Genomic DNA, 13,408 nt, shown 5'->3' with positions numbered 1-13,408 from the left:
GTAGAAAATGTTTGAAAGATAAGTTAGATAACACATGTGAGAAAACATTAAAAGGTTTTAGAATAAAAATAAAAATAAAATAATTGATTTTTTAATTTAAATTTAGGCATAAATACAATTTAGACATATAACTATATATGCTATTTCAACGGGGTCCATGAAATTTCAAATATTTCAAATATACACCTGATTTATTATGTAAATTGAAAAGTGAAATTCCGTCCATTAATTTATTGAGAGATCAGTTAAATGTCAGCTTGGGTTTTGCTAACGGGAATTAATTGGCGACGTGGCACCAACTCAGCATACATTTCCCGCCAAATGAGCAACACATGTCCACTTGACACGGGCCCACACACCCATCACCTCCTTCCCGCTCGTCGAACATTCTCCTGACCATTTAGTCTCCAAAAAACATCACGTTTTCCCCCAAATTTGAATATAAATCTCTCACTTGTGTTCAACGAGCGAGAAAGAGATGATGAGTTTGTGGACCCGTGTCAGGGGTTAGGTGGACCTGTGTTGCTTATTTGGCAGGAAATGAGCCATACGGGTCCACCTAACCCCTGACACGGGCCCACAAACTCTCACTCTCTCTATTATTATTAAATTGTGGGCCCGTGTAGCTCATTCGGCGGAAAATGTTTGCTGAGATAGCGCCACGTCGTCAAGTAATCCCGGTCAGTAAAAGCCAAGCTGTCATTTAACTGATCTCTCAACGAATCAATGGACATAAATTCATTTTTCAATTTATATAATAGATCGGGTGTATATTTGAAATATTTTAAAGTTCATGAACTCCGTTGAAATAGCTTATATAGTTATGTGTCTAAATTGAATTTATGTCTTAAATTTATCTATTTGTTCTTCACTTCTTCTTAACTTCTCAAATTTTTTATTTATCTCGTGTCTCCTCTTTCTTTAATATATATTTTTTTAATGAAAAACAAACCACCCTTACATTTTTTATTAAACCGGAAGTATATAAACGGTAATCATATAAACCAACCACCGCCATATTGAAAACGTAATTAACGGTTAGTCGCATTCGCTGCGCTCTCTGCTCTGCTCTGAAATGGCTGTTATCGGATCCAAAATAGCCAGCGAGGTCACGTTTCATCTTCCTCCTTCGATTTGTTTTCCATTGCGCTTCGCTCAATAATCTATGTTTTGTTCTCATTTCTATTTCGTTTATTTTTTGGCTAATGTTCAATAAATTCGAAATTACTTCGCGCGCGTTAGGGATTCTCAGCAATTCATAATTTCAAATCAAAATGTTTATTCAGTAATTTTCAAGATGATTCAATTTGAATTTCATAAGTTTGTTTTCTTTTCATTTCGTCTTTTTTTTTTGTTTGGAATTCCAATTGTTGCTGTAAATCGTGCGAGTCCGGTACTAGACAATGAATCGTAGAAGTAAATCCCTGATTGTAATACTAATTGCAGTGGTAGTTTAAGATTTTGGATTGTGAAATTCATTGATTTCTTTGAAGCCTCTGCAGTTATTCAGTAGTTCTTAAAGTGCAATCTTGTGGCCTATTGTGTTTTTGTGTGTGCCCATAGTAGTTGCTTGTGTGTGTATATTGTTTTTCGGCTTTCACTATTGGCGTCATTGTTGCATTTAAGATCGGAATGCAATGCCTTTCTGATAATTACATGCTTTAATTGATGTATGAGAATATCTGATGCAGGTAGGGCTGCGGTTGCTCCTCGGACCTCTTGGGGGTACGAACATTGTACTGCGAACAGCATGGTAAGACATGGTTAGTGTTCCTTTGTCCAGGTTAAACTTAAAAAGTGGTTATTTATGGTATAATTTTGAGTTTTTCCCTGGAATAGTTGTTCTGTGGGGATTGCTTTACCAGTATACTGTACCTGCAAGGCAATTGAGAGGAAAGACCATACTGCGCAACATAAGTGGCTTTTATATTGGGCAGGTTGGGAATTACTATTATTTCTTTTTTCCCTTTGGCACTTGAATTTAGATCACCTTTCATCTCATTTATATTAGAGGCTTATTTGAGCCCTTTCATGCAACTAAATTAGTTCTTCAAATTCCTTCAAATGATTGCAGCTTATGGATCTTTCAGCCTTGTGGAAATATTTTCAGATAAGCTTATTTCTTGGTAAGGCTCTGGACCCTATTCTCTAAATTATCGTATTTGTTATTTAGGAAAAATTCTCTATGTAAGGTTAGATAGGGCAAGTTTTGCCTCTAGAAAATCCCATAAAATGTTTGATATGTTGCATTTAACATGTACTACTTCTTCTCATGTTTACCCAGAATTCACTGTCTAATTATCCTTGCTAGCTTTGTGTAGTTTCAGGATTACTCTCATTCTCTTCTGATTTTGTACATTATAGATGGTTTAATGAATAAGGTTAAATGTGTGATGTGTCAAGTGTCAACCATAAGTTGTTGATAATTGAAATTGACATTTCAAGAATAATAAAGAAGGCTACACTACAGTCTTTATATACTTACACATTCCTCTGCTTATGTACTTGTTATGATCATGACATGAAACCATTTTTCCAACAAGACACTGATGCAGTAGTATTCAGTGTAGAATGTGTTTCAACACTATCATCTATGGTTATAAATGAGATTCTATTAGCATAAGGGAAGAGTAAAATATATCCAACAACTTTATAAGAAAAGATATCACTGGTAGTTTATGCATGTGTGTTTCTGAACCTGAATATCTTCATCTTTTTTTGTTGTGAACAGGTGCCCAATGTACTATCATATGAAATTTGCATTTCTTGTTTGGCTTCAACTTCCATCTGCTGATGTAAGTCAATTTTGATTCTTCCCTTTGGAGTGTTTATATCAATATCTATTGAAGAAGAATGACAATGGTACCTATCTGTCACGAAGTTGAGTTGGCTCTAATTGTCCATCTTCTCCCTCCCTCTCTTGCATTCACTTCTATTATGTCATTGCAATCATCCTCATTATTTTCTGACTCATTTGTAATTCAGGAAATACCCTCTGGGCATTTTTGGATAAAACTGAATAGTTACATCAAATAAAAAAAAAAAATTTGTCTTCATCTTTCTGTTTTGATGATATTTTCTTCTGGCACATTGGGATCAGATTGAACCATGACCTATCCTAATCGTAAACCTTTTCCCATCCCCTCACCACCTGGGCTAGCCCCAAAGGCTTATTAATAAACTCTTGCTTCTTAGTTACTGTGCTATAATTGAAGCTCCTATGCATGTGAGAAATCTGTTAATCTACTATATAACAACATATTTATCTTTGAATTAGGTTGAAATTTCTTTTCTCAAGGGAATTTTGGTAGGTATTCCTCATGTTTGTTTGGGGGCCGGGGGTGGTACAATGAGATTACGAGTAAAATGTAGTTTTAGAGCAGTTGATTTAGCTTTGGGGGTTATTTTTGTAAGTTGTCAAGTTATAAACATTTAGGTTTTGGCTGAAAGACATCAAACAAAGAACCCGAATTCCTTTAAAGTATTACTTTTATCTAATTCAGTGGATATCTAGATCTTTTCACATCATAGTCCAATTTCTTTCAAGGATCATTGTTTATGAGGATGGTGACAGAGAGACAGATACACACACGCATCTATATATTATACGTGTATATATATACAGGCCCATTTAGGTGCGGACGTCCACACATTCACACCTAGCGCCAAGTGCTAGGTGCAGCACTTGGCCGTTGTAAAAAACATGCTACCGAGCACTCGGCGGCATGTTCGCACGTCCGTTTGTCCGCACTGATCAAATCTGTTATATATATATATTCATTTAGGTTATGGGGGTCTAATCTTATGTTTTTATGTGCGATCTGGACATGAGGGAAACCTTGAGTTGAGCCTGCTTTCTTCTATAAAAAATAAATAAATAACTGCCTGCTTTCCACCAGGGGGCGAATCAGTTGTACATGAACCACCTACGCCCATTCCTTTTGAGGCATCAAGCTAAAGTTGATCGAGTTTTGGGCCTTACATATGGTGAATTGGTATGCCCATTGTCTCCATATAGTTTTGATTGAGCAATGTGAGTTTGTTTGAATGGTAAAACACTAAAATGTACGTTTATTGAGGTATTCTGGTTTCTTTATTGCAGCTCAAACTCATCAATGCACACCAAGCAGAGATCCAGTATGCTAAGGCTATGGTCATGAAAATTTTGGGTTCAGGTGAGAATGACATTGGTTACCCCCCACAACACACGCTCAAAGTCAAAAAGTGGTAGTGGACTACAGAAAAGGGATATTCCTTTTCCTCCACATAATCCTATTCAAAGGAATCACATACAAAGGAATGGATATCATTAGGTTTCAGAGGCTAGTAGTTAGTGCTTGTTTGTTAAATTCGCTAGTAGCCTAGTTCATTTTGGCTGACTAAAATTCATTGTCTTCCCTCCTTTTAACAGACCAAGTGTATAAGGGCAGGGCTAGTTCGGATCTACAACAGCGAAATGCAATTGAAGGCCAGACAAGAACAACCCCAATTGAAGGCCAGACAAGAACAGCCCCAATTGAAGGTCAGACAGGAGCAACCGTGGATTCTGAGTCTGGTCATGATTGAATTCTTACAAGTTCCGCTGCAAGAAAAAGAAAAAAGAAAAAAAATCATCCCCCCTATGATAAGGTAGTCTTATATTTCTTTTATTTGTGCTTTTAACTAGTGAAGATCTGAGGTAGTGTGTAGCATACAATAAAACGAAGAAATCATTTCTAGTTTGACTGTTAGCATGTTCTTTGTCGATTGGGCCAGATTATGTATATAAGGTTTAACTGTACTTTTGCATACGTAAATATTGCATGTGTTTTGTCTTAGTCTTTACCACATTCCGTTTCAGGTTTTTGTTCTTATTATTTATTTCATCCCCTTTCGTAAACATGTTAAAAATTTCTCACTGGAAGTTCTTTGACCAAGCACTGCCGTTTCTAACCGATCGATGGTGAGCTAGTTCCTAAGAGGACAAAATAGGAGGAAAAAAAAGACACTAAAATATCTCCAAAATTTCTGCTCTTAGTTTCTTCCCTTTTTAATCCCCTAGGAACTAGGATGCTTTCAATATTTTCGGGTCAGAGTTTGAATTTTGGTGGTGTAATATGTAACTTTCAAATAGAAAAACAAAATAAAAAGGCAAATCCTTTCCCTTTTTTCTTCCTGAAAAACTATTCCTTTTCACGGTTTCTGTATCTGATCGAAGAATTCACTTTGTCAACTAATAAACGCAAAAAGGATTAATTACCTCTAAAATTTTAGAACGAATTTGAAATAACTTCAATAAAAACTTTATCCTAATTCAACCAACTAAACTGCTTTTCCGCTCGCGTGTGAACTAAATATTATCACCTAAGAAAAATAGAAAATGCTTTATTGAAACCCAACTAATCTTCCAACTTTTTCATATAAAGTCATTTTATGTGAAATCGATTATATTGTAAGACCAATGTAATACTCATCTCATATGAGTTATTTGTAAAGATTCTGGGACAAGAATGCAATTTAACATCTTCCTATCTCAGTCACTTGGAATAAAAGATCCAACAAGTTGGATGTCTCTAATTCTAAACAAACAGCTCCCCCATTGGGTGGCTAAATGAATATAGACAAACAATAGGGCATCATACTAATGAGACACCATAGATCGATTCAAAAAGCTTAAGAGTCCATGGAAGTAATCTATTATATACTCTTTTCCAATGATACAACAATTTGCATGGTTCCATCAAGGATCCAACTCGGTTACAAGTTCATAAATAAAAGTTGCAGTTACAGAGAAGGGTTAAGTGTACAAATTAGTAAGAAAAACAAATACTCTACGCTCAATTCGAGGGTGTCATGGTCTCCGGAGCTCAATAAATTTCTGTTACTATGAGGAGAGACTAATTTCATCTCAGCTGTTGCTTTCACCACCACCAGCCTGGTGCTCAAGGTTTGCTACTACATCTGGTCCGCACAATCGTGTTAATTCTTCCTGTATAGCCAGAAAATTATGCTCGTTAGAAAATGGACTACACTCTGGATTGCTTTTGATGAATCAAGCTAGCACTTGACAACAAGCAAGGATTCTCTTAACATTCGGTATACAAGTAAAGGAAGTGAACAAAATGCAATCATCATTGAAATAAACCTTTATAGAAGTGTTTTCAGAAGTAAGTTTCTCGCAATCCTCAGAAAGCCTGTGCAGCTCATCTCTAAGGTTATGATTCTCATTGCTCAATGTCTCTACTCTTGCTTGTAGCTCTTCACACTCTGCCTGGAAAACATAGGAAATGGAAAAGTGATTTTAGGCTGATATTTTGTTTGTTCAGGTCTAATCAAATAGCTCTATTTTTCAATACTCTTTCTTGGTCCTCAAAATTTATTATTCTCCAGTAGGCCAATGCAAAATTAAAAACTCCACTAGTTGAAAAGGGATAACTATTTTATTTCCCTTAAATTCAGATTTTCCTTTCAGAGCCTGGATTTGGTGGAACCAAATTGGATAATGGTTTAAAAAAAAAACATAAACAAAACAAGGCAGATAGAACAGGGAAATTTCTGCCAACAGGTATGCATAAGTACATCTGTACCTGCTTCCGTAATCTTGACCTCCTAGCTGATTCCCTATTCGATTGCTTCCTTTTCTGTCTTTTCAGTTCACGTTCGTCCTGTCAAAATCATGAAAACAAATTAAAAACATTAAAGCGAGGTAAAACTAATACAGAAGTACAACATCAGTCTTTTAAGAAAGATGATCTCCAGAAGGTCTTCAAGACTAGACACCTCCACAAAATATAAATGGAAGCCCATTTTAAAAGATGAACACGCAGAAAAGAAATTAAATTGAAAGTACAATAATAATTCAAGTATTATCATTTCATTAACAATATGATTGACTTCATTAGCAAAATAACCATTTAATTCTTAGGCAATTCAATTACAAATACATATAAATATTATATATAAAGTTTTGCATGTATAATGAGTAGACAATAACAGTTTAAAAGATAACAGAAAGGTTCTTACTTGGATCCAATGGTCAGGACCTTCACGTCCCATCATGGATGCAGGAACCACAGCCGATGAGGCACCAGATGGATTTGCTCTCACTTTTGCTCCTCCAGCACCAGCAGGGGATGCATTCCATAAGTCCATTCCAATATTCAGATTAGTTGCAGGCATAGAGACTACAGGCTTCCCAGGCACTGCAGCAGTGCTATTCTGTGCATTTGCTCCTGAAAAATTAATTGTTAGAAAACCATTTTAGTAAATATAACATAGGTAGGAACTGTTGGTTGAACTCAATTGATCTACCATCTGCAAGCATCTTGTCAAAGCTTCCCTTCTTGTTTGCACCATATTCCTAAAGAAAAAGTAGCCATGATTTCATTAGAAGAAAAAAAAAAATACATCAACCAAAAGAAATTTTATTAGGCCAGGTTATTATGGAAGTCTAAACTCCAATACACATAGTATATAATTTTAGATGCGCGAGAGCATAAAATGACAACACCAGTTTTCCAGATGGGTTTCAAAAGCTCCCGCAACTTTGTTAGCCATTTGAATTAGTTATAAAGAACACCTAGGAGTAATTAACTGTAATGTAATGCATGCACACACCTGTTGGTTAGCATTATCATCACTTCCATCTGATGAACCCTCACTACCACTGTCACCACTATAAACCAGAAAATTTACAGTCAGACAAGGCACTACACTGATAGAAAAGTCTTTTAACAAAATCAATGTAATGAAGAAAAAAATGATATAAAAACTTGTTAAAAGGAAGAATCCAAAGCAAAGACCAGTGCACCTTTGTGAAGCGCCATCATTTCCTGAACCTGAAGTTGCTTTTCCACTCTCCCCAGCCTTGCCACCAACCAAACTTGTATTTCCTGCAGCTCCCTTGGGTTTTTTGGTTGAAGCCCTCTCTTTCACATCTGGACCCTTCCCATCCAACTCTGGATTTATCTGTGCTGGGACTGGAGTCTACAGAACAGATAGATAAAACAAATCAGCTGATCAATTTCAAATCTTCCTAGATATCATAGAGGCATGTGTCTGTCAGAATTGGTTACGATTGCAAGGGGATATAATCATACAGGAGGAAGAACATCATACCGTGACCATACTAGGATGAGCATAAACTCCACCTGGAGGATACATGGCTTGATATGGAACTGGAGTTCCATATGGTGGCATCATAGGGTGCTGGAAAATCGTAAACAAAAACCACCTTCTTTCTCATAAAAAGAATAAACAAATAATAAAAAGCAACAATCTCTATTATGGAACATGTATGCCACTGTATAATTCTAAAAGTAAATGAGAATTCACCTGGGCTCCCCACAGATAGGGGTGGGGTGTTGGGGAAGCAACAGTAGAGGCGAAAAAGGGAGGCGGAGTAGCTCCAGGACCATAATAAGCCTAAACAAGAAGCTGAGCTGTGAGCTATTAAATTTATTTATCAAGATACTAAAATTTCTATCTTCCTACTTCACAAAAAATTACATATTGATCCACAGTGTGTTTTCATCATGAACCTGCATAGAGCTAGACCAATCAGGATATGAAGGTGTTGTTGGCATCTCCTGAGCTGTAGAACCTTGTTTGGGAGGCTTAGAAGGTGTGCTCTCTTCCCCTGTCCCCATTTTGACTGGTACAGCAAACACCCCTTTAGGCTTTAGTTCACAATTTACCAGATCAAGTTTACTCTTAATGATATCTATGAAGAACCTGAAAAACATCAAAGTCAACAGTCCTAAGAATCAGTAATTACATGCTTAATTGAAGACAAAATTAGATACTCTAATTGAAGACCTACCCCATATCACATTGAACCGAAAAAGGGGGGGAGGGGCTAGACTGAAAAAATTCCCTTCCAAATTCTCAAGCATTTACTATTCAGGCACTGATTTGAAACTCAAAGCCCCAAAATTTACCAGCTTTGGAATTGAATTACACCTATCTTCATCTAAATTTAACTAATTTTCCTACTGGGCAAGCTCAAAATTCAATCAAATCACTATCACAGAGCTCAAACAAAAGTTGACAGTGAATCACTACCAGCAGCAGCAACAACAACAACAACAGCAGCAGATTAACTTGTGTAAAAACAACAAAGAAATTAATGAAGTTCAGATTTCGAAATTAAGTTGTGGATACATAAACACAAAACGGGAAAGGAAATTAACGAGAAATTAGGCTATGAGACGCGTGATTAGAATTATTTAAGGAAAGAAAAGAGAGAGAGACAGACCTGCTTTCATGGCGTTTAGATGAGTGAGGTGGAAGTCCAGGTGGAACCACTTTGTTATAATAAGATCGAACGGCTGAGAAATTAAGGGAGTTTACACTTTAGGGTTTTAGATTTTTACAACCTCAAAAAACAAAGTACGAGGCCAAGAGAGAGAGAGAGAGAGAGGGAGGAGCTAGATGTGGGTGTGTCCGTTCCTCAGCTTCTGCTTCTCTCTCTCTCTCTAAGTAGTAGTTGTTGTCGTTGCTGGGATGGATGGGACTGACTGGTAGTGGATATGTGTGTACGGACGGATCGGGTGTGGCGGTGGTCTACCGGAAGAAACAAGGATGTTAGGGTTTCGCGGGGGAGACACGTGAGCGAGCAAAGAGCCTTCCAGCTGTCCACGTTTTACTGGATTGGATCGTGACGATGCGCAAGCCACGATGACTCATCCTGACAACTACCATAAATACTATTTTATTTTATTTCTTAATTATTAATCTTCTTCTCTACTCTTCTCCGATGCTTTTCAGTTTTCCCTCCGGTTTCTACTAACTCATCTTTTATTTTCTGCCACGTCAGCTTAAAGTGGAACTACTTTTCTTGGATAAGAGGAAGGAAAAACCGATGACTCACTCCCTCGAGGGTTTGTGGATCCCACCTCACTTTAATGTCATTTTAAACTTCGAGGAATCTAGCTACCCACGCAATGTAATTGGACGACTGAAGTCGTTCCTTTTTTAGTCTTTGAGGATGGTTTGATTCATGTTTTGAAAGAGAAATCAATTATATGTTTATATTTGGTACGTACATAAAAAAAAAAAAAATTTCTCCCTCAAGTGAATCTAATGTCCTTATTTCGGAAAAATGAAACTTTTGCTTCAACCTGGGTTTTGTTTTCCTTTTTTTAAGAAAGTATTTATTGCTTTTTTTTTTGACAAAATCAATCCTATAATCATTTGAAAATGTTAACTTTATTGTCATTCCTTAAATAAATAAAGGTAATTTTTTGTTTACTTTATAAAAAGAGAGCTGTTATTTGTATACTTTTTTTTTTCTTTTTGCACATACTTTTCTCATACACACTTTCTATCATCTTTTAAAATGTAAAATTTCTCTTTAATACACACTTCTCATTACCAAAATACCATCAATCTCATTAATTTTACCAAATTTCTCTTACACACCCCACTCAATTCATTCAAACAATACACACACACATTCAACCCTTTCAAACAATACACACCCCCACCCCTAACTTCACACCCACCCAATCCTAACTAAGAACACACCCCTGTATACCAACATCATCATCGGAGCCATCACCACTGCCGTCAACTCAGTCATCAAAGTTGCCGTTAACTCACTACTATCAATTCGTTATTGGTGGTCTCACCACCTTACTACAACATCATAGCTATTGTTGTCAACATATAGTTATGTCTTAAGCTAAATTATTTTGATTCATATGCAAATCTAGGTTTTTTTATCAAATTTAAATTGATTAATCCATCCCAAGACTTATTTTTTTATGTTTGAGATAATTTGGAGTGCGGGTTTTCTAGGTTTCAAGATTGAAATTTCGAGTTTGGGTTATAGGGTTTTGCAAGTCGTTCGGCATTGATCTACCGAACATTTCGGTTTCGTTCGGTAGTAAGCTGTCGAATCTTTCAGTTTCGTTCGACAACTTACTACCGAACAAAACCGAAATGCTCAGCAAATTAGTGTCGAACGACCTACGAATCCGAAAATGAATAACTAGAAAATTCACTCTTGCCCTCTAAAAAACCTCACTCCAAATCATCGCAAACAGACGAAAAAGCTATTGGGATTGATTAACCAATTGAAATTAGATAAAAAAACATTAGATTTACCAATTGAAATTAGATAAGAAAGCATTACATTTACATTCAAATCCAAAAATTTTAGGTTAGGGCATGCCTCCAACTTCCAATGGCTATGGTGGAGAAATGGTGCATGGCGGCAATGAAGGCGGGTTGACAGCGGAGGTGAGTGTCGGCAATTTTGGGATGGAGGTGGGGTCACTAGTGGGGTGTGTTTTGGTTGTGGTTGGAGGTGAGGTTGAGGGTGGGGTGTGTAGTTGTGGTTTAGGAGTGTTGAGTTTGTGGTATGTAAGGAGAGTTTTTTTTTTTTTTTTTCTAAATGATGTAGGTTGTCCTTTAAGGTAATTTTCTTTTGTGTCAATTAAGTAATTTTACAAAATAAGTTGGTGGGGGTGTGCAAAAAGATAAAAAAAAGTGTGCAAATAGCAGCACTCTATCAGAATTACCAAACACACGAAAGAGAATTTTACATTTCCTTCTCCCCAAAAAATGCAAAAGAATTGATTTCCCAAGAAATCAATTTTGTGAACCAAATGGACCCTTAAAGATCTTCTATGTAATTATTAGCTATTTGATGACGGTTAAATAATTAGATGACTTTCGATTCATTCAATTGATAGATGATCTTTAAATAATCATTTATAAAATGAATTATTTAAATCATGATAGTACGCTACGAAATAGGTATGAAAAGAAATAATATAGAAAAGGGACACAAAACTAGCATTTCTCTTAATCTTTAATGGGGTATGCCCTATGGAGTATTTGAAGTAACTTCTCCTCATCATATCTAAAGTATGTAAGCTTGAAAGTGTATAATTGTAGGTATTCTTACACATAAGATAAAACTCTTGTTTTTTTTCTAAATAAAGCCATTGTTTTTTATTTTTAATAAAGCCTTTGTTTTTTCTAAATAAAACCTTTTGACCATTGCTTTGTCAAAAAAAAAAAAAAAATATTATTTTTGTATTTTTTGAGAGTATAGGGTATAAATTCACCTCATACCTTTTTAGGGTATATAATGAAAGTTTGTGGATGCTGCATATTAGGTTTTAACTCTGAGATTTTAGGCTCTCAGAGTTAAAACATAATATAAAACAAACAAATCAGCGCTTGAGGAAGAAGTAAAATGCACTATCGAACACTCGAAAATAGCCGTTGAGCGCTTCGGCGCCTGATATGTGTGAAAAAAAAAAATATAAACTAATGGACCAATATTATGTAATATGGAATTGTTACAATATTATTAGATTTTAGTTAGAATTTTAAAAACCATAAAACTTTAGTCCATAAATTGTAAAATTAAAAATTCTGAATGAAAGTCTCCCTAATTTTAATATATTTATGCTCGCAAGTATTCAAATAGAAAGATTTGACATGATCCACCCAATTTGCTCACTTGACATCCATAAATTCTCATTTTATCTTTAAATTAAATATAAATAAATTAAAAAAAGAACTGCCAATGGTCAAACCCCCCGAACCAATTGCAATCCCCTCCACCCATCCCTCCTCTCTTTCACGCACCGGTACATTAGCTCTAGAAAGAGGGAGGATGGGTGGGGGGCGTCTTTGGGGTCTTAGTTGTTCACTTGTTCCTTTTTATTTCTTATTTGATTTAAGAGTAAAATGAGAATTTTTGTTAAAATGAGTTAGTGGATCAAGTGAGTAAATGTGGATCCACTCAAAATTTCTTATGTGGCCAAATTTACAGCTCATTCTACACTTCTACAACTTAACCATGGACTAGTTGCTTTACGAATTCACAAATTTACTTGGAGTGACCATTAGCAATTCTGAGTTCACTTTAAGTCAACATATAAGATAAGCACCAACCCACTAGTAGAAAGGAAACACGGTGAAATAATTTTGCAATAACCAACAATTCAACATCAGAAAGGGAGTCATCTTTGTTAATCATTTTAACTTGTACGAATCAATATATTCCAAAATCTGATAGTCTTCATGCAGCAAGCCAGCAACCTGTGATATACAAAATCCAATGGTCTTTCCTAGATCCAAAACATCAGGCTTGTGATTTGTGAGGAAATGCAATCCAACTGGGCAAAGAACAATTATCAATTTTTTCATTAAAACTGTGTATCCATCCTTCCCACCTTTCTTTATTAATGTATGTCTGTACAATTGTCTGTAACAGAGCAACAGTTGAGCTCAGAACCCATTACTGAAAATTGTGAACCTATATCTACAGTCCTGTGTATACTACAAAAGTTGAGAGAACAACCAAACAACCAAACAACCAAACAAACAAATTACATGAACTTTCTAGCCTTGGCAGTGAGTCCCTCAGCCCTAAAGAACCCAAAATAGGACTCACCATGCCACTTGA

The 13,408-nt window shown here is 36.0% G+C and overlaps 2 protein-coding genes across 4 annotated transcripts; one reads left to right on the top strand and one right to left on the bottom strand.

The window, feature by feature from the left end:
* Positions 1 to 1,026: 1,026 nt before the first annotated feature.
* HVA22K (HVA22-like protein K) lies at positions 1,027 to 4,816 on the top strand. Its single transcript, XM_086243782.1, has 8 exons — positions 1,027 to 1,108; positions 1,692 to 1,753; positions 1,840 to 1,937; positions 2,075 to 2,126; positions 2,732 to 2,795; positions 3,900 to 3,995; positions 4,103 to 4,175; positions 4,412 to 4,816. Exons 1-8 carry the CDS (start codon positions 1,076 to 1,078, stop codon positions 4,564 to 4,566), a joined length of 633 nt encoding a protein of 210 aa, XP_086099908.1. The 5' UTR covers positions 1,027 to 1,075; the 3' UTR covers positions 4,567 to 4,816.
* An 826-nt stretch (positions 4,817 to 5,642) lies between these two features.
* On the bottom strand, positions 5,643 to 9,660 carry GBF1 (G-box binding factor 1). 3 transcript variants are annotated; one of them, XM_086243779.1, is made up of 11 exons: positions 9,236 to 9,660; positions 8,520 to 8,632; positions 8,314 to 8,403; positions 8,098 to 8,187; positions 7,790 to 7,965; positions 7,597 to 7,654; positions 7,291 to 7,339; positions 7,003 to 7,211; positions 6,567 to 6,644; positions 6,125 to 6,250; positions 5,643 to 5,968 (listed from the first exon to the last, which is right to left on the bottom strand). In XM_086243779.1, exons 1-11 carry the CDS (start codon positions 9,243 to 9,245, stop codon positions 5,888 to 5,890), a joined length of 1,080 nt encoding a protein of 359 aa, XP_086099905.1. In that variant the 5' UTR covers positions 9,246 to 9,660; the 3' UTR covers positions 5,643 to 5,887. The 3 variants fall into 3 exon arrangements, with proteins under 3 accessions (XP_086099905.1, XP_086099906.1, XP_086099904.1); XM_086243780.1 differs by having other exon boundaries at positions 8,520 to 8,712; positions 9,236 to 9,657; XM_086243778.1 differs by lacking the exon at positions 9,236 to 9,660 and adding an exon at positions 8,801 to 9,165 and having other exon boundaries at positions 8,520 to 8,712.
* Between the last annotated feature and the right edge of the window lie 3,748 nt (positions 9,661 to 13,408).

The sequence above is a fragment of the Dryas octopetala genome, chromosome 5, assembly GCF_963921425.1.
Source record: "Dryas octopetala chromosome 5, drDryOcto1.1, whole genome shotgun sequence".
Lineage (NCBI taxonomy): Eukaryota > Viridiplantae > Streptophyta > Magnoliopsida > Rosales > Rosaceae > Dryas > Dryas octopetala.
The sequence above is the reverse complement of the archived record's forward strand: the minus strand, read 5'-3'. Positions and strand labels throughout refer to the sequence as shown.

Excerpts from the sequence above, each read along its gene's own strand:
- HVA22K (XM_086243782.1), top strand. The coding sequence starts at position 1,076 with ATGGCTGTTATCGGATCCAAAATAGCCAGCGAG. Across the intron at positions 1,109-1,691 it reads GATCCAAAATAGCCAGCGAG|GTAGGGCTGCGGTTGCTCCT; the intron begins GTCACGTTTCAT and ends TATCTGATGCAG. Across the intron at positions 1,938-2,074 it reads GTGGCTTTTATATTGGGCAG|CTTATGGATCTTTCAGCCTT; the intron begins GTTGGGAATTAC and ends AAATGATTGCAG.
- GBF1 (XM_086243778.1), bottom strand. Across the intron at positions 8,188-8,313 it reads CCTATCTGTGGGGAGCCCAG|CACCCTATGATGCCACCATA; the intron begins GTGAATTCTCAT and ends ACGATTTTCCAG. Across the intron at positions 7,212-7,290 it reads TGACAAGATGCTTGCAGATG|GAGCAAATGCACAGAATAGC; the intron begins GTAGATCAATTG and ends TTAATTTTTCAG.